The 20,104-nt window shown below is 34.0% G+C and overlaps 1 protein-coding gene across 3 annotated transcripts in view; it reads left to right on the forward strand.

Moving 5' to 3' along the window:
• The window catches only part of KIF16B (kinesin family member 16B), a 341,792-nt gene that overhangs the window by 172,196 nt on the left and 149,492 nt on the right, over nucleotides 1-20,104 (forward strand). For all 3 annotated transcript variants that reach the window (XM_056813860.1, XM_056813861.1, XM_007476655.3), the window contains exons 16-17: nucleotides 6,349-6,431; nucleotides 7,603-7,691. In XM_056813860.1, the coding sequence (XP_056669838.1) occupies nucleotides 6,349-6,431; nucleotides 7,603-7,691 (172 nt within the window). The remainder of the gene's footprint in view (nucleotides 1-6,348; nucleotides 6,432-7,602; nucleotides 7,692-20,104) is intronic.

The following is a 20,104-nucleotide window of genomic DNA, read 5'->3' on the forward strand; positions in this document are numbered from 1 at the left end:
ACAGGACAGATTGGCTGTTTTAATGTATTGTACAGAATAGCTATATCTATAAGTTTGTTATGTTAAGATTGGCATCATAGTCAACCTCTCTCTGCTTATGCACATGAGGACCATTGCCACATTCTTTAACCCCTTTCCTTTTTTTTTTAAAGGCTTATCAGTTTTTATCTTCCTGATTTTCTTTTCAGACTCTCACCATCAGCTTTACCTTTCAGTAAAAGATTTCCATCATTCAAGGTAAAGGGAGTAGTTTGTACAAAAAGTGAACTTTGAAGATTTGTAAGCATTTGTCCTAAATGGTTAGATGGCGAACATATTCCCAGGAAGAATATTTGATTTGTAGGGAAGGAATGTAGGTGAATATGGAAGAAGTGGACAAAAGATAAATATCAGTAAAGGAAAGGGAACAAATAGAAGAAACTACTCAATCATTGACATAGGGTTTTATACAAGTTCAATGAATTTGTTGTGGAACATAAGTGGGAGTCAATAGATAGAATCGATAGCTGAGTAATGTAGATACAGAGATGAGGAATGAGGTAGTATTTGTTTGGTCTAAAGGGAGGTAGAAGACAAGTAATAATGAAGTTGCTGTGGTGAAAGTGAGATTTCGCAAGAAAGGATGAATTTTAAAAGACAACAAAATAGGATATCAATAACTAAAATGTGTAGGAGGGTATAAATGAATAGTTGGAGCTGTTATTGATAGAGAATAAACTTTACATTGGAGACATAAAATAGACTGCTATAGAGTAGAGTGACTGAAGAGGGAGAAATAAGGTAATAACTTGGCTTTTCTTGCTGTAAATTTTCTTTCTAAGGAAAAAAGGAAACGGGGAACTGCTATTCTATACTTAGTTTTGAACAACAAAGAATTGATTTGTTATGCTAAAGTGTGAGGGGCTTTGGGAGAAAGTGATATATTAAACATCATCTTAGAGTTTTTAATAGTTGTTTTTTTTACAGGATCCTTGGGCATATTCACATTCACACTCAAGATTTTAGGAAAGCAAATTTCAGAAAAGTCATTAAAAATAGCTTTTGCCTATGGTGCATGGATTATAAATGGAGAACATAATTCATAATGTACAAAGAGAAAGATATTTAGTAGAGATGAACAGATATATGAACTCACAAGAAATATGAGCCATAGAGGCAATTGCCAACACGTTCTTGGGACAAAGTAATTATAAAGTATAGTTGAAGAGAAGCATTTTGGCTAGTGCAACCAGAACAGGTGCTTGCCATCTAACAATCTATTTTTTTCTGTGAAGATAGTTAGCTACTTGATATGTAAGAATGAATGTTCCTAAAATAATTGCCTCTTAATATGGTGTTTTTTATGTACATTTGTTTTCTGCTTAAGGATCTTAGATTTGCATATTTGAAACAATTCCTGGCTTCATGATTGGGTTGCTACAAAGATAGTGTGATCCAGGATGCCTCACTCATTGTGGGGATTTTGTCTTCTCATATAAGTTTGTATTGGTTTTATCTCTCAGAATCTGCCTGTTTGGATTTGGTTAAACATTTTTTAAATGTTTATTTTGGGGAAAGAGCACAAACCATTATTTTGTATCTATGTACTGAGGGAACTTAAAAGATTTGATTGCAGATCCTGTCTTTGAGAAATCATTTAAAATGGGAGAAGTAGTCAAAGATTAGAGCCTGATAATTTTTTCTCTTACTTTATAAAGGGGTAAACTAGTAGCCCATAAATTACAGGACCAATTGTTGATTCCTTGCAAAATTCCAGAATGAATTATTCATCAGATATTTTATGATTACTTAAAAATGGAAGCAATGATTTCTAGAATAGATAGATATTATAGATATCTATCTATATAGATATAGATATAGATAGAGTAGATAGAAATTATCATGGATTCGCAGAAATAAATCACAGCCAAATCAAATTCATTTAGCATTTTTGTAGAGTTACTGGTGGAATAAACCAAGATAGAATATAGATATTTCAGTAAGGGATGAAAGTTTTCATCTGGGATTCATATTACTATAGTAGCTAGTTGAACATCCATATTCTTAAAATGAATAAAACCATGACAGTGTGGAAGGAGGATCATAAGGGTTATCCTGTTCTGTTAACTTTTAATTAGTGACTTGGGTAAAGATATAAAAGACAAACATCAAATTTTTTGCTCAAAAGTGGGATAGACTATTAATATTATGGGTGAGTTTATGTCTTAAGATATTTCCACAGGCTGGAATTATGGACTAAAAGAAGACAAAATACAGTAGGGATAAATACCGTTAATTTCTTGTAATATGCCTATTGACAATCATTTCCTCAGATGCAAGAGAAATTGATTAAAATATCAGTATGTCATATGTGTCACTTCACTATCAAAATCCTAATGTAATAGTATGTTTTAAAAAGGGATAAATAGTGTCTAAAAGAAGGGAACCAATACTTGCATTCTACTTGGCACTGGTCAGATCCCATCTGGAGCATTTCACACAATTTTGGATATGATCATGGTTTGAGAGGCCAATCACCTCCCAAGCTCTATGTCATTTGAGAAGTAGTTGTTAAATGAATGGTGAATTTAGCTCAGAAAAGAGAAAGAATTAATTGATAATGTTCTTCATATCATATCTTTGAATTTTTCTGTCTTATAGGAGGCTTAAATGTAATCTATAGTTCCAAAGAATAGGATTAGGAATTTATTAGAAATACAGATTGTTTAAAACTATAATCTTTTAATTTGTGAGGTAGGTAGTGACCACCTAATTACTAGAAGTATTTAATGAGAGTTTAGGTTACGTCTCAGGGATGTTGTAGAAAGCAATTTTTGCATTTGATGAGAGTACAGGTTGTAACAATGTTTATGTAACCCCAAAGTGTAGGCAAACTGTGATATCAACATAACTCTTATGTGTTTTAGGTCCTGAGAGTGAGGAAGATGATGGAGAAGGAATTCAATTTAGTTCACCAAACATTTATTCAGTGCCTGCTGTGTGCTTAATGAAACAGTCCCTGTTCTTAAGGAGCTTAATTTCTGATGTGTGAGAAAACAGACAGACAGACAGACACACACAGACACACATACATATAAGTATACATAGTCTATTGTGGTGCCAGAACAATTGGCACAGAAATAAATGCAAAGTTTGTACCAGATTATTTTCTTCTCCTTTTTCCAGTGAAAAGACTTGCCTTACATCAGATTTTGACCTGAATGAACTCAAGAACTGTGTTCAATTTTGTCTTTGTATTACTAGCTCTTAACTCAGGGCTGAGCTTGTCATAGGTCCTTAATAAATATTTGTGGACTGGTTTATTAGGTACCATTCCACTTTTCCTTTTCTATACCTTTCTCCTGTTTTTTTTTATATCCTTAGTCTCTATAATATCTGTGGCATCCTAAACCATTCAGTGAAGTAACTATATTTGAAGGAGTAAGTTAAATAGAAAGTTAAAAGGGCCTGGTAACTTCTCTAATGTATGGTGTAGGGAATTGGTAGAATAATTGTCATCCAGAGAAATAGAGAAATTAGGAAAGAAATATGAGGCAGTTCAGCCTGGACTATGTTAATTTTGCCAGTAGTACATACAGGCAGTTGGAAATATAACTGGAGCTCCAGAGACAGGTTTGCAATAGAGTCGTTTGACTTAAGGGAAAAAAATTTTTTTTTGAGGTGATATTTAAAGCTGTGAGGACAGATGGAGATCATCTCAGGAACACTGTAGATAGAGGAGAGGACATGTCTAAGGCCTAGAACTTGGGGGGACTGACTCACACAAGGGACAGGAAAAGGATGAGGAACAAATCAGCAACTTATCACAGAAAGTTATCACAGAAGTTAAGGGAAGGATACAGTATTAAGAAAGTGATGGTGGTCAGGAGACAAGTATATGAGAGATGGGGAGAGCAAGGACAGAAAAATGCCATTGTATGTAGTCAGTAAAAAGTTATTTGAGAGAGCTATATCAGTAGTGTGGTAGGAAGTCAGTCAAATAGATTGTGACTTAGTACAAGTAGTGGGTATGTGTATATTCTTTGTAATCATTTCAAAGTAAAGGAGAAAAAAATATTGATAGTGTGAAAGGTTTAAGGAAGGCTTTAAAAAAACACTAAGTATCTTTTATAGAGTTCAGAGAAAGCTAAGAGATGGAGAGGTTGAAAAAACAAGAGAGAGGGGAATGGAGCAAGGAAACAGAGAGACTGGGAGATGAAGAGAATTGCCTATACCTCTGAAATTTAAAGAGAGGGGATGGGTGAAAACACTGAAAAGGTTAAAGTAGTGGATTAGTGAACAGAATTGAGATAATTGAGATAAGAGATGAGATCTCTTTAGAGTTAGAAGTCAGAGAAAAGTGAGACTGGAGCCTTAATGGAAAGATTTGAAATAGATGATGTGGGATTGTTAAGTTATTAAACATTTATTAGGTGTCAACTTATGTGACTGGTCCTGTGCTAAGGGCAGTATCATGCATTTATTAAGTACCTACTGTGTTCAGGCACCATTTTACAAATGAAGAAATACCTGGTCTCAGGGAAGTTATAGTCTATTAAGGAAGACAACATGTATATGTACAAACATATGCAAAATAAAAATAAGGTAGTTAAATACAAAGTAGAGAAGGCACAATATTTATATTTTAATATGGGCATAATATAGTTCATATTTTGTAGAAAGGCTATCCACTGTGATTAATCACATTCAGAATCAATCAAGGAATATTTCATTTCGCTTTAGGTCTTGCAGGGCACCTTTGAGTTCATATTAATCCATCTTTGGGGCTTTTTTTTTCTTTTTAAACAGATAAAGAAATTGAGGCCCAGGGGGGAAAAGCAGTTTGTCTAGGATTATGTAATAGGTTAGTGACAGAACCAGGACTAGAGCCTAATTCTTTTTAACTTTCAGCTTTAACACTCCTTTGATCATACCATACCACTTTCAACATTATGTATGTACCATAGTTTTCTTAAACCAATAGTTTCCTGGGGAAAGGTAAAAGAGATATCTTGTAGCCATATGAGAGCTTTGCTTTTGTGGGAGAGGTTTGTTTTGTACATTTTCTGTGACATAGAATTCATAGTTATTCTTGATGGCATAAAATGCCATGAAATGCATGAATAAAAAGCCATTTCATTTATTTCATTAATATTTCATTAATGTATGTAAGGGTTCTACAGAACCTATTCTCTGGGCATTTCAGTAACAACAACAAAAAAGGATCAAATCAACTGTAATAACTGGACTTTAGCATAATTTATTGTTGTTTTATGTGTTATAAAATAATTTAGGTGAATTGCATTAAGAAATGAAGGAAATTCATAATTTCTTAAAATTTCAATTAATCCCTTCTATTTTTACATCACAGTTATTTCAGAATTTACCTTTCTCACCACCCCCTTCACTGTTTTTGTGATTTTATAAAGTAGTTTATTCTTGAAACAAAGAAAAAAACAACTAAACTAGCCTGATAAAATGCTGTGTGAGCTATTCCATGTAGTCCCCCCACTTCTCCCTAGAACTAAGGAAATACATTGCTTCCTCTCTTTTCTAACATTGTTTTGTTTCATTATTCTTTTTGCTTATGTTTTTATAATTATTTATATACTGTTTTCCTCATTTACTTACTTGATTCTCCAAATTCATTTAATTCTTCTGTTTCTTTAAGTTCCTTATACTTCTCATTTTTAGAGTATAATAATATCCCCTTCTAATTTCCCTGACAATTTATTTAGCCATTTCTCAGTTGATGGCCACTCACCTTGTTTCCAGTTCTTTGCTACCAGAGTAATTGCTAGGGCCTTTCTTTTTGTCCACAAAATAAATTCTAATCAGTTAAGAGTTTAGCTGAGTCATAAATTACATGTGTTAAAACTCATAACACTGGGGAAGCCAGCCTAAAGAAAGAAGGTTCAGGATTCAAATCTGGCCTCAGATACTTCCTTTCTTTGTGACCTTGGGCAAGCCACTTAAGTGCAATTGACTAGTCCTGACTATTCTTCTGCCTTAGAACTGACATTATCAAGTCTAATACAGAAAGTAAGGATTTATATATTAAAAAATAAACCAAAAGCTAATCCATAACATTATACAATGATGCTTTGGATATATCATATTTCTCACACATAGCCATAATCCATTATAATTTGGACATGTGAAAATCAAAGCTTTTAAACATAACTTGAAGAGTAAAATCTTTCCATTTTTGTAATTTTTTTAGTGAACTTGCCAAGCAAAGCCTTTTCTTTCTTTTTTGATCATTAACTGGTGTTTTGGGTTTCATTTGTAGAAATCTTGCTTCAGATGCCATCAGATAAGTGCATGAGCATGGTTCAATGTTAATAATTTCCATATGTATTTTCTTAGGTGCTGTTATACTTCTTGGGAGAACCAACATGTTTCGTTTTAACCACCCCAAGGAAGCTGCCAAACTTAGGGAAAAGAGAAAGGTAAGCGAAATTAAGTTGCTTATAGGAGAAACATTGTGATAATTCTAAATTTTAGAGATACTTTTTATTTCCTAAATGTTAGAGCCATAGTCAAGGAGGAGGGAATGTGGAGCCAGGGGTCGGCTTTATTTTTCTCCTAGACAGTGCTGATTTTATGGGTTTTCTTCTCCTGGTTGGTTAGCCATTTGTAGAGTATGATAGACATCACAGCACAACAGAACCCCCACGATTCAAATCCAGTTTCAAAGACTGGTTGTTTTACCTGAGAAGAAGAAAAATGAAGTTTGGGTGGGATAGACTCTTTTAAGGGTAGGAGAGAGGGAAAAATTTATAGAGGTTCAGAGTGGGCTCACATATCAGTAATTCACTGATAATCATTTAATGCTGATTGTATACCTCATTGAAATACTAGTTTGGAAATCTGTAAACCTTAGCTTTACTACTGTTTTGTCTTCCTAGCCTAAGTCAACGCAATAGCTTCCTGTCTACTCCAGCACACTTTTCCAACTCTGCCATGTAGAAGGAAGACAAAACTATCTAGATCCCAAGTCAAACTTCATAACATTATCATTTAAACTTCTCCTCCCCATCTTTATTTTGAGGATTAGGGGGATTTCCCAATTGACAGAGCCTTTTGTAATCTGTCCCTGTGGAATGTGAAGTGCCTACTTTGATTTTGGTGGGGGGTTTTGTTTGGAGAATGAGTATTTACATACCAGCATATATCATTTTTGTACCTCATGTACAGCAATACTTTTAATTCTAAAAAAGAGAATGTATATTTATGTCTTTCCCTGAAAATCTTTTCGTTGCCAACAGAGTATGTAAGCTGAAAGGTCTGATCAAAGAGGGAAAGCTTTTAATGACCTAGAGACGGCCTGAGTGATGCCCAAGGACCAGCCTAGCTAAGTAGAGGTTTATCAACACTGCTCAATGGCCTGCAACATGTTTTCAGCCATGACAACTTGCATAGACTTTCTGCTCAGGCATAGAGAAATTGCATTCTGCCTTGGGCCAACCACTACCTACACCAAGACAATAAAAACTTCTTGAAGTGTGGATAACTTTCAGTTGTATGCTTGTTTTCAGCAATAAAAAAGGCTGAATAATATTCCTATTAGATTTTGATGATTGAAAAAGTTAACAGACATGCTTTGTTCTCTATTCTTAGAGTGGACTTTTGTCTTCCTTCAGTTTGTCAATGACCGACCTCTCAAAGTCATGTGAAAACCTCTCAGCTGTCATGTTGTATAATCCAGGGTAAGTGATTGTCAAAATTATGGTTTTGATTATTAATTACATTATTATTTTGGGTGTCATAGAGTTGCTTTTCAGTTTTTTTAGCCATTGAGACAAGTATGTTGAGTAGATTTTCCTGGGTTCCAATGTAGGAGCAGGTCAAACACTAACAACAGTATTTACCTTTTGAGACCACAAGGGAAAGAATGAGTACCAGAATAATGATTTAATAAATTGACTTATAACCATTGTGATTATGGTAAAATCACTGAGCTCCTCTTGGCCTCAGTTGCCTCACCAATTAGATGGGGAAAAATATTTTTTATGCCTGAAAGAAAGGGATCGTATCTTGAGGGTTATTCTCTTTCTAAGATTCATGATTCTATGATTCTGTGAATATTCTTATTTATCAGAGGTTATGTAGCTAAGGGACTCTAGTGCAGAATATTTGAGCCACATCTTGTAGTGAATGAGAGTCCCTAAGGATCTAATGGGCATTTATGAAGTCTCTTATTTACCTATGAGATATACTGAAAGAATACTAATCTAGAGTCTCCCAAGTACCTTCAGATTTTGAGGTCATGGATTCATTTGTTTCTTCACATAGGAATTAATTAAGTACTGCCCATAAGTCCATAGAATGAATGCTTTATCTAGTAATGGCTAACAAGGAATGTGGTTGTTAGGCAAGTATACTTGTATTGTGGAATTTAGAGCAGTCAGGGATATTGGGGATCATTTAATCCAACAATTTTATAGATAAGAGAAAAAGTTATGTGTTTTACCCCAGGTGTTGTAATCATTTTGGCTGGGCTTGGATTCTAGTTCAGATATACTGATGCCTAATCCAGTGCATTTTGTGTTACTTTTGGTAAAGATTTATTGCTTGGGAATATCCGGCTCTTCATCAGTGGCAGACTTCTCAAAGAAAGCTATAATAGCTCCTTAGCTACATAACTTACTGTTTAGTGGTAGAGGTTTATATTTTAGTACAACTGCCATAAAGTGAGCTCTAGACTATATCTCTGATTTTTGAGAGTATATGCATATGATTAGATGAATGATAACTTTCGAAGGACTTGCTATGGTAGTTATGTCTTTTAAATTTATTAGAAGTTCTAGCAGATGTGTGGTCTTACAACCAAGATAAAATAGCTTATAAGACTGATTTGTTTAAATATTAACAATCGATAGGGAGAACTCCAGTTTAAATACTCTATTCATATTTGTTTAATGTTATTTAACTAAATTAATGGTTCTGACTGCTATGTCAGAATGTTCTCAAATCCATATAGAACCCAGGACTGAATGTTATGTCTGAACGTTACCTTGCATCATTATTGCCATTTTCAGTGACTGTTACTTCAAGTGTATTTTGGTAGTTTAACTGGGTTTCGACATTTTGGGTCAGAAAGGTTAGTAATAAATTTCATACTGTTTTAGCCTTCTACCAAAACATCTAATTGCCTATGTTCTGATGGTCAGAGATACTTAATTTGCTTACCTTTTTCTGTGTGCTTTGGAAGATTCCTAATGACAGCTTTTATACACAAGAATGTGTGCTTTAAAATACTGCCTAATTCTCAGCGTTCTTTAAAAAAAGTCATCCTCCCAAATGCCCCAACTACTCATATTAATTAAATTCCAAGGCAGACACTAAATTCAAGAATTTTGGGTCATTCCGGTAGAGGTTATTATCAAATCGTTTCCCTGGGTACAATTATACAAGAACTTCACACATAGTGCCTAGGCAGGAAAACTCTGAAGTGGGATATTTCATAAAAAAAAAAAACAAAAACAAAAAACAACACTTCAGGTCAGTGGATAATCCTCAAAATCATCCTCAGTAGGACTTCTTTAACCTAACCACATTTTGAATTTGCAGAAAAAAGCAAGACTATATGCCAAGCACTAAGCACTGATGTTATAAATACAAAAGCAGGGCAGGCCATGTTCTTCAGGCATTTTCATCCTCTTGGGAGGAGATAGCCCCAGACAGGTTCACCTTCATGGCATATGGAAAGGCCAGGAGCTATTTTAGGGTCCAGCAGGTGAAACAACAATCAGATGATGAGGCTTGCTAGGGCAGAGGGTCCCTGACTAATTAATGATTGTTTGAAAGGAGGTAACAGGCAGCGATGATTCTGCTTCTGAGTGATCTCCAAAAGAGATAGGCCTTGTGTTGGGGAGATGGGGTGGTTCAGCATCCAGCTGAGAGAGTGCCCAGTTCTTAGTAGGTTCTTTGTAATGAGCTGGGCTCTGGAAGAGGAAGGGGCTGGGCTCCCCACCTCCATGTGGCTAATGGTATCTCATGGGTTGAGGCAGCCAGGGGAGGTTGGCATAATTTCAGGTTATAAGATTATAGATTTAGAGCTTCAAATGATCTTAGAGTAAGACATGAAGTGCAACATTAATTCTAGCTCCCTGTACTTACATTCTTTTTACATTTAGCAAACTAACGACGAGGTTAAGCCCAGGTTACACAGTTAGTTAGTAACTCACTCAAAACTTGAACCCAGATACAAGATTCAGATTCCCAGTTCATTGCTTATTCACTATGCCATTAGGCTGATCATACTGATCTACCTTCATCTTAGTATTTAAGCCTGCATAGAAGATGGCTTCCATGTTCACTATTAACACTCTTATGTATTGTTTTCATAGATTGAGTTAAAAAAAGACTTCTCTCTGCCTAGTCTGACACGTGCAAGATTTATAATTGTACAGATGTTATGTGAACAGACTATTATCACCCTTATAGTACCACCTGTTATAAAGTAAATTCTCATAAATCAAAATATTATTGAAAATTTACTTATTGATTTATAAAAAGTAGATATTTACATATCTACTTTTATCCTTTATCCTATAGATATCCTAAATATCTACTTTATATCCTATTATGAAGGAGGTTTTTTTGCTCCAGTAATTTGACAAAATTATGCTGAATTAAAGCTATATTCTTGCTTTTATTTCTTATTCAAATATTACAAACTTACCATGTACAGAGATTTTCAAGGTTAAATGAAAAAACCCAATGGAAGAGCAATGAAAGGCCTATTTGTTACTTGGGACCAGTTGAACTAGTTGACTTTCAAAACTAGATAGTAAATTTGTGAAAATGATGTCTAACCCCCAGCTTGAAAAGTAGGGATGAAATTGTATTGCCTATGGGTCATCTATAGTGAAAGAAAAATAAATAAGGAAATATTGTTAGGTGATCATGACTGGGCAAAATGCTATGGGGAGTAAAAAAATGGAAGGTACAATTTTTATCATTTTATCTTTAGGAAATTTACAGTCAAATGTTGGTAGGTCAAAACCCATAATTGAAACCCTTGAAATTAGATGAATATATATATATATATATATATATATATATATATATATTTAATACGTAAATATTTCTATGTAAATATATATATATATATTTAATATATAATTAAATGTAAGGATGAGGGCAATGACGTGGAAGCCATAGACTGATGTTCAAGCTCCCAGATGCCCAAATGCATGACCCAGATTTTCCAGAATCCATCTGAGGTATCTTGAAAGGAAGATCTGTCAGTAGGAGATTCCTTTTCCCCTCCTCTCCTTCTTTGTTTTGACTTTTGACTGCTCTCAGAACTTAGATGAGATGGGAATCTGTAACTATTCTTTCCACTGAGCGGAAGTCCACCAGGTCCTACCATCTGGCCTGTCTCTACTTGCAGGGTTCTTCCTGATACTGCCATCTGATCTACTTATTATTTTTTAGAAACCTTACTTTCTGTTTTAGCAAGGGCAAGAGCTAGGCAAATGGGATTAAGTGACTAGCCCAGACCCACAAATCTACAAAGTGTCTCAGGACAAATTTGAATGCAAGTCCTCTTGAGTCCAGGCCTGATACTCTCTCCCCTGTGCCCCCCAACTGTTTCATTATCTACTTAATTAATCTAAAGACCTTTGGACCCTAACATCTCCACCATTGCTCCATTAGAACTTCCAGACTTCTCCTTCTGCTTTAAAAGTGAATTTCTTTTTTCTGTATTGTCTTCTGTATTTATTCTGTGAGGTTCTTGAGAATAGGGACTTTCTTGCCTTTTCTGCTTTATATGCCCAATGCTTATCATAGTGTGAACTTAATAATCATTTTCATTCATTAATGAAGAAGGACATGATCCAAACAGCCTTGTAACTTAAAAGGCTACCATTAACAAGAAAGTAGCAAGTAAAGGAAATTACCTCTTGATATCTGCTGTGTATCATTTTGTCTCTTTCATCTCTGATTGCTTATTTGGTCATGATACTTGCCTTGACCCATGATGTCATCTCATTTCATGTTTTCAGGTCAAAGTCAAGTCTTTTATTTTTGTCATAGTTTTTATTTACACTTGATCTTAACTATCAGAACTACTAATTGCCAACCTAGAATCTATCTAGATGAGGCAGGAATTAATTTTTGCTTCATTGGTTTGGAAGATTTTTATGTAAGAATTTCCATCTAATTGAGAGCCTAATGGATTTGAAGGAACAAAGTAATACCAGTAACACAGGTTGCTTTATTTGAATGAGGAAATTCTTGGAGCCAGAAATGAGGATAGCAAGTATGGTACACTGAGTAGACTGGTTTAGCTGAGTGGAAGTTCATTTTGGAGAATAATGGAAGATGATCCAGAAGGTAGGAAAAAGCCAGTAGAAGCTTTGATCCTGAGGTTGGGCAAGTATTCAAATGTTTGAGCTGGAGAGAAACAGTATTTTAGGATAACTCATTAGAAAATTATAAAAGGAATTTTTGAGTTATGGTGAAAGTAAGGAAATCAATTATTATCTCTACAAAAAGAATAATAATAAATCTACATATATGCTCACAGACACAAACATATATAGGTACATCTATATAAGGACAAGAATAATGATTAAATACATTTCCTACATATACATATTTTGATATAGAAGGATGTATAGAGAAATAGAGGAGACAGAGAGAGAGAGAGAGAGAGAGAAATAGGTCAAAATTTCTTGATAGCACTAAATGAATTTTTTTTAAAGTTTTGTTTCTTTTAAGTTTTGTTCAGTTCAATATATTAAACATTTAATGAGTACCTAAGGAAAAGTTCTTTCATAATTCACAATAAATTTATTTGTTTAAAAATGTTTTATTTTAGTTACAAAAAGGAGTATCAGAACATACAAAATTACTGACCATATCTAAAATGTACAATATGTAGCATGACAGAGACGTACAACTTTACTGGCATTTTTATATAACTTTTATTCAAATTTGGCTTCTGATTCATATTAAATTGGGGAAAATATCCTGATATTCATTGAGAGAAAAACCACAAACTAACCTTCACAAAAAATTTAAATAAATGCTAATCATGAAGCTAATATAAAAGAGTGCTCCAGTAAATGTTTTGTAGGAGATCACATTTCATTGCCAGAAAATGCAGTGTGATTCAGGACAACATAACATATATCTATATTTTGGTCATAGTAGAATTTTGGTGTAATGTCTTATTTCCTACAAACTGAAAATGAATCTGAAATTCATAGCTTCTCTATTTGAATTAACAATTGATAAGAATTGTCATAGAAGTAATAGAATTTAGAGCTACAAGGGACCTCAGAAATCATGTAACTTGCCCCATGCCAAAACTAACTCTTTACAAAAGAGAAAACTTTTAAGTCAAGTCAGGGCAACAACTGAGTCAAGGAAAGGGATGAGGGGGGAGGGTTGATGTAATTCACCTAAAGTCTTAGAGGTTTAATTTAATTGAAGGACCAGGACCAAAATCAAGTGGTCCAGACTCTTAATCCAATGCCTGACTCCACAACAAGTCTAAGGAAGCCACCTGCTTTGAAAATTGTTTTAAGATTCTAAAAACTGCACATGAGACAAAAGTGTTGGAAGTGAGTTTATAAAACATTCACAATAATTAATTGATTTCAATTTTAGCATTTCCCTTCAGCTTTAATCTCTAAGTAGACATCCTAGAAATAAGAATTAATAACTTAAAACATTTATCCATAGTACATAGGAGAGAGAGCTCATTGTGATACTTGAAGTAGGAAGATGTGATGTTAGTAAAAGATCATTGCTGTTTCCTTGGGTTTAATCAGCACCACAGAAGGTTCCAATATGTATTTTGTTTTCCCTATTTTCCTCCCCTCTAGCTTTTATACTCAGTACACAAATCATATTTGAGCCTGATTTGGAGTTATTCACACTACATGCAGTGTAGGAGTAAAAATAAGTAAATACTCCAAATATTGAAAAATATATAGGAATTTTAATAATAAATTAAAAGAGGGAGAAAAGAAAAAAAAGTTCTTTCAGTTAAGTGAACAGAGCAAAGAGAGACAGAGACTCACACCTGCAGTACTTTACCAAAAGCACAAGCTCCAAAAAGCCCCTCAGTGTGGGTCTCAACCAAATTTATCTCCTAAGTATCCTTACGTAAAATGAGGATGTAACCTATAAGGATGCTGGGAGTATAGCTCAGGTTTGGCAAATTTTCTACCTGCACAGCAGGTACTCCTTATTTGGTACTTTGGGCTTTAGTCAAAGGTTTGCAAATTGGAGTCCCTTTCTCTGTGGATAGTTCAGTTCTCCAAGATTCTCTAATACTATTTATATGGATCTCTTCTCCATCCTCAGAAATTATAAACCCTCTATTTCTGGGTGGTCTGAAAATGTTTTACTTTGCATCTGACCTTTTCTGACCAAACTGATTCTGTTTCTACATGCACCATCCATCATTACCTGATGTTCAAAGTTTTTCCAGCTTTGTAAGATCTGAATATTATACTCCCTTGGTATAAGTGTCAAAAAACTATATTCTGTTATCAAAATGTGAAATCAGAGAAGGATTTTGGAGCAGCTGGAATTCTTTCTTTTAGCATTTTGATCTGATTAGACTGGGTTATCTTATAACTAATCTGTTGGTGTATGAATTAGATAAGCAAGCCTTTATTTGCTTTAAGTATGCCAGATGATGGTTTGGATGCTTCTTTTCCCACTACCTCCCCTAGTCCTCAGTCATTTGGATTCATAAAGTAATAATGAGAATGACTAGAGCTTATCCCCAGTTGACTTCAGCCAACATTTATGAAACACCATTAAATGTTCTTGCCCCATTCTGATAGACATGGAAGGAAAGAAAACAGTCTTTGCCCTTCAGAAACTTAAAATCTATTGGAAAAAAAATAAAGCCTTGTGTTATTTAGAGCTTGACTCTTTGCAGTGCATATTCCCATCCAGTATCTCATTTAATTTTCACAAGTAACCCTATGGCCTGAAAATGGCAGGCATTTATTATCTCTTTATTCAGTAAAGAAAGTGAAACTTTGAATTACTCTGTCACACAGCTAATAATGACAGGTCTGAGATTTGTAGCTGGTGAGCTGAGGACAGGGTTTTCTTACTCCACCATTTTACTTCTCCCAGCATTTGCCTCATAACTAATATGACTTCACTGCCAGTCACTGTTTCTTTTATGATTGCATCCTTTAATATGAAAATTGGCTGGGAACTCTTTAAACTATTACATTTTTATTATGCTTGGGGAGTTTCTTAACTTTTATGCATAATATTATTACTCTCAGAAAAATCCTATTTGGTATTTTTTTTAATAGAACTTAAATCATCTTGTCTCACCTTACAATTTCAAACAAAATAACGCTCCAATGAGAAGATTTAAAAAAAAAATTTCCCCTTATCCTGTGAAACCAATTTTATTCCCCAAAGCAACCAGGTATTTAAAAAAAATAGGTGAGAGAGGATGGAAAGGAATTTATTTTCTTCAACACTAATAATTTCTCAAAAGACTGTCTGAATCAACATGCTATGAATTACCTTCAGCTTTCAAAACATTTAAAAGTAAAACTAGCTACTTATTATCTTGGCACTTGAGAATCCATTTTCTTCCCTTTTAGATTAACAAAGTCAAGTTCATCATTTGACCTATGGTTTTCTGAACTTGTTTTTGGCTACTATTTTAATCTTCTTTTAAATCTATGATTTGTATATACACATGCATGGCCATTTGGTGCCAGATAATTTTTGGATGAAGCTGGCATCCCTGTTGCTTCCTTTGGGAACTAGCCCCATTTTGGACCAGAGCCCAGTCAGTCTCTTTGCCAGGAAGTAATTTCCCTACAGGAGAAACATTCCTCCCTCAAATGACACAATGTCTTTAAGAAAAGACTAAGCTGACTGTTGTAGTTCTCCTCCACTTTGCTCCAGGATTACAAACAGGTGGCTGATTTGGCAAGGTTCAGAGCTCTTATAGCATGTTTCATAAAAGAAATTCCATAAATTCTGGGTTCATTTCCATTTTGAAAATAAAAGAAAAAATTCTTCACCTGCTCACTACCTTCACTCCACACTTAGCCATAAATATACATTTGTATGATGAAGTTGATTTCTTGAGGCAGGACACATCTTATTAAAACAAAAAACTGTTTAGAGATAATTCTTGTCTTTAGGAGCTTTGCTGCTGGTTTTCAAAATATTTGACAGATAGCTCATTTTATCTTCATAATAACTTGGACAGTAGGGTCTATTATTATCATCACCATTTTACAGTTGAGGATATTGAAGTTTAGAACAGTTAAATTACTTGTCCAGGGATAAGTCATACAGCTGTTAAATATCTAAATGGAGTTGGATTTGAACTCTGGTCTTCCAAGCCCTCTATCCACTATGCTACCTAGCTACTTCTGAAAACTAAGATTTACAGTTGTGTGAGATCCGAGCAGTAAGAGGATAGAGTCTTTCATCATCTTTGATGTAAAAGAAAAGACACTTATTGTGTAAGGTACCTAAGGATTTTCCTCACTGGATTCATAATGACGTAGAGCAGGCATCGGCCATTATATTTGGGCCTAGGTGAAGATAATACTCATAGTGGCTGTATCTTCTAGAGGGCCTTGTTCTTTCTGTTCGTATGAGAAAAAAGCCACTGGAGAATTCAGCTATTTTCTTAGTAATTCCCATTTTTTCTTTCTTTTTTCTTTTTTCGTTAGCTTCTAAATTTTGTTCTGACATATCTTGTTGACTTCAAGCATAGAAGTCTTCTCCATGTCTTTAGCTGCCTTTTCATTGACTGTAATATTAATACACTGAGTTTTAGTTGAGGGTTATTTACTATGTTTGTCTTTGCTGGTTTATTCCATAACATCCCACCATTTTCTAAATGCTAGATTTGCTGCAAGATTTGTTTCTTCTTCAGTTGTCTCTGACTTCTCCAGTTTCATCTCAGTCATCCTTGTTTTTCATGAACTATTTACTAATTTTATGATTCCTGTTGATTGCCCTAAATAGCTTAGTAAGATAAAGGGGTGCTGGAAAATATCATGCCTCTGCATTTTATCTTTTATCATATGTGTTATGATAAATTAACATTAACTGCTGACTCCTTACACTATCACTATGATTCCATAGTGTGCTCCTTTAAACTAAAGCTTGCTGTGCACTGTATGGTTTTGTAGATAAAGAAAATAAAAATGTTGAATTTAAAAAAGAATCTACAATTTAGATTTCTGGGTAGTATTTTGCCAATAGTTTCTAGGCATGGTGGAAATAATTCTAAAACTGACTTGGTAAACAAAATGAGCTAATGGCATTACTTCAAGTGAAATTTGGTGTCCAATATGATTTTTTTTTAAACCATTGCATGGGTTGATATGAAGATAAATGTCCTTTCTTACTCAGCCTTAAATGGAAGCCTGGTTTTTATTTAAAAAATCCATACTTTGTTTGTTTCATTACATATCATCACTGTCTGCAAGTCATTTGTTTAGGCAGTTGCTAATATGGTACATCTGTACCTATGTAGGCCAATTTCATTCCATTCATTGGCCCACTCTGCATTTGTAACCAGGATCTGATCATTCAGAAGAAGTACTTTTTGTCATGGCATCCTGGAGTAAAAATGGGAGGAGCTTGTCACTAAGTTAGAGAAACAAATCAGATCACATATGATATGAATTATGTCATGTCATTTTTATAAATGAATGATAGCTTTATAATATTCTACATAAGCGAATAAGCACTTCTAGCAAAGAAGAGAATAGGCAAAGTATAAAATGTGACTGATTACATTGGGGAATCTTATAACATGGTAGGTCAGTATTTTGAGGTTTCTTTTTAATTCCACATTAGTATACTATCTAATATGTAGTACAATTTGTATACTATATATACTGTGTAGTCATAATAATCATGTTAGACAGGATTATAATATCCATTTGGAAGAGCAAAAAAAATCAAGATTCAAAAGGGAAATGATATGAAAAAAGTACAAATAAAATAAGTAGCCATAGCATATCAAAGAACTAATCATCAAAATTATTTGGTGTTTGTTAAAAATAGCAAAGTAGATCAGTAGAACAGATTATATGAGCTAAATGCAAAAGTAATTTCACCTAGTAGACAAGTATTTGATAAAGCTAAGAAGATAATGTATTATAGGCAGGACTCAGTTTTAATATGACTTTCTGAGGAAAAAAATTGCAAAGAAGTATGGTAAGAATTAGGATTAGACCAACATTTTACACCATGTATAAAAATAAGCTTGAATTGTATAGCTTACACGAATGTAAGAGATCACTTTTGGCTAGATCTTTTGGTCAAAGAGTAAGATTTTTTTCATTGTTTTTCTTAGCATATTTCTAGGTTGCTTTTCTGCTCCAAAGATAATTTATTAGTTTGCTTGTTGATGCAACTCCTTTAACACTAGTTTCATTTTTTTGGTCATCTTTGCTGGATGCAATGTGGAAACCCCAGAGTTATTTTGATTTTCAGTTCTCCTAATTTGAATGATTTAGGACATTGTTTCATATGGTTATTAATATTTTGACATTCTTCTTTTGAGAACTGTTTGTTCATGTTCTCCAACCATTTATTCATGGAAAATGACTTTTGTGTTAGGTGCCTGTGTTAGATAGTGGCTGGATAGCAAACTCTTATCAGAAATATTTGTTGCAAGAATTTTCTTTATTGATCTCTTTCCTTATTCAAGCTGCATTGATTTTTAAAAATGAAACCATATTAATTTCATATAGTAAAAGTTATCTATTTTTTCACTTATGATGTCCTATCCTTTGTTTAAGAATTTCTACCTTAGCCATACTGTGAAAGGCAACTACTGTGGAGCTCTTCTAATTCTTTAATGCTGAGGCATTTTGTACTTGTTACATTTCCATTTGAAATGTATTGTGGCATATTATGTAAGATCAATAAATTGAACTTTTTTTTTTTAAGCACCTACTATCTGCCAGGCACTGTGCTATATTGTCAAGTAACTAACATTTTTATGGAAGAGAAAACATGTACTGATATAGAATATAAGAAATATATTTTTTTAAGACCACAAATCACATATAATGCAAAATACAAGCTAACATTGAAGGGGTAGTAGGGATTTGCCACAGGGAGGATCAGAAAAAAGCCTCCTAAAAAAGAGGAACTTGAAAGGAAACTAGGGCTTATAAAACACAGAGGTGAAGATATAGAGATCTTCCTAGAGACTATATATAGTTAGTGAAAAATCACAGAGTTGGAAGATAGAGTGTTATGTATGCATTTGGAACAACAAGTAGGCCAGTAGAATGTATGGAAAGACTAGGCTATGTGATAGCTATAAATAGAGGAACTTATATTTAATCACAGAAGTAGTAGAATCACCAAAATTTATTGAGTGTAGTAGAAGAGGGGGGAGGTATTAATTAGATCATAACTACATTTTAGGATAATTATATTGGCCATGTAAAGGATGGATTGAGTGGAGTGAAACTTGAAGCAAGAATAAAGATGTTTATTTAAACTTAATTTCTGCTAAACTACTTTATATTTTCACAGAAATTCTTGCCATTATGGAATCCTTCCCTACGATACTTGGGGAATCAGTCTTCACTAAGTAATTAATGTTCTTGTGTTTATTTAACACCGAGATATCCAGTTTAGCTATTTCTGATTCTTGTGTATGCAATTTGTTCCACTTTTGTTTTTCTTTTCTTTAAAAAAGAAGCCAAATAATTGTGATGCAAATATTTTATAATGCCACTTAAAGACTGGAAAAATCCCTTTTCTATTCCTACTTTTTACACCCATAACTGGGAGCTCTCCTCTTATTTCCTAAAACCTTTTATAAGACTCCTTCTACCTTCTGATCAGCTAAAGACATATATTCATATTTCACTGGATAAATTACGTCCATTTCCCAAGATCTCCCCCTATATCTTCTTCATTTCATATCATCTAGAATATTCCCTCTTTGTCTTCTTCACTCTAGTCTCAGATAAAGAGGTAGTCCTTCTTGTGAAGGCTAACTTGATCCTTTCAACCCCTCTTAAGTAGTTATCTCCAAGATCATTCTTTAGCTCCTTCTTTGTTTGTAATACATTTATTTGCCCATGTCTCCCTCAGTGTTACAAAAAAAATGTCT

The sequence above is a fragment of the Monodelphis domestica genome, chromosome 1 (genome assembly GCF_027887165.1).
Source record: "Monodelphis domestica isolate mMonDom1 chromosome 1, mMonDom1.pri, whole genome shotgun sequence".
NCBI classification, from domain to species: domain Eukaryota; kingdom Metazoa; phylum Chordata; class Mammalia; order Didelphimorphia; family Didelphidae; genus Monodelphis; species Monodelphis domestica.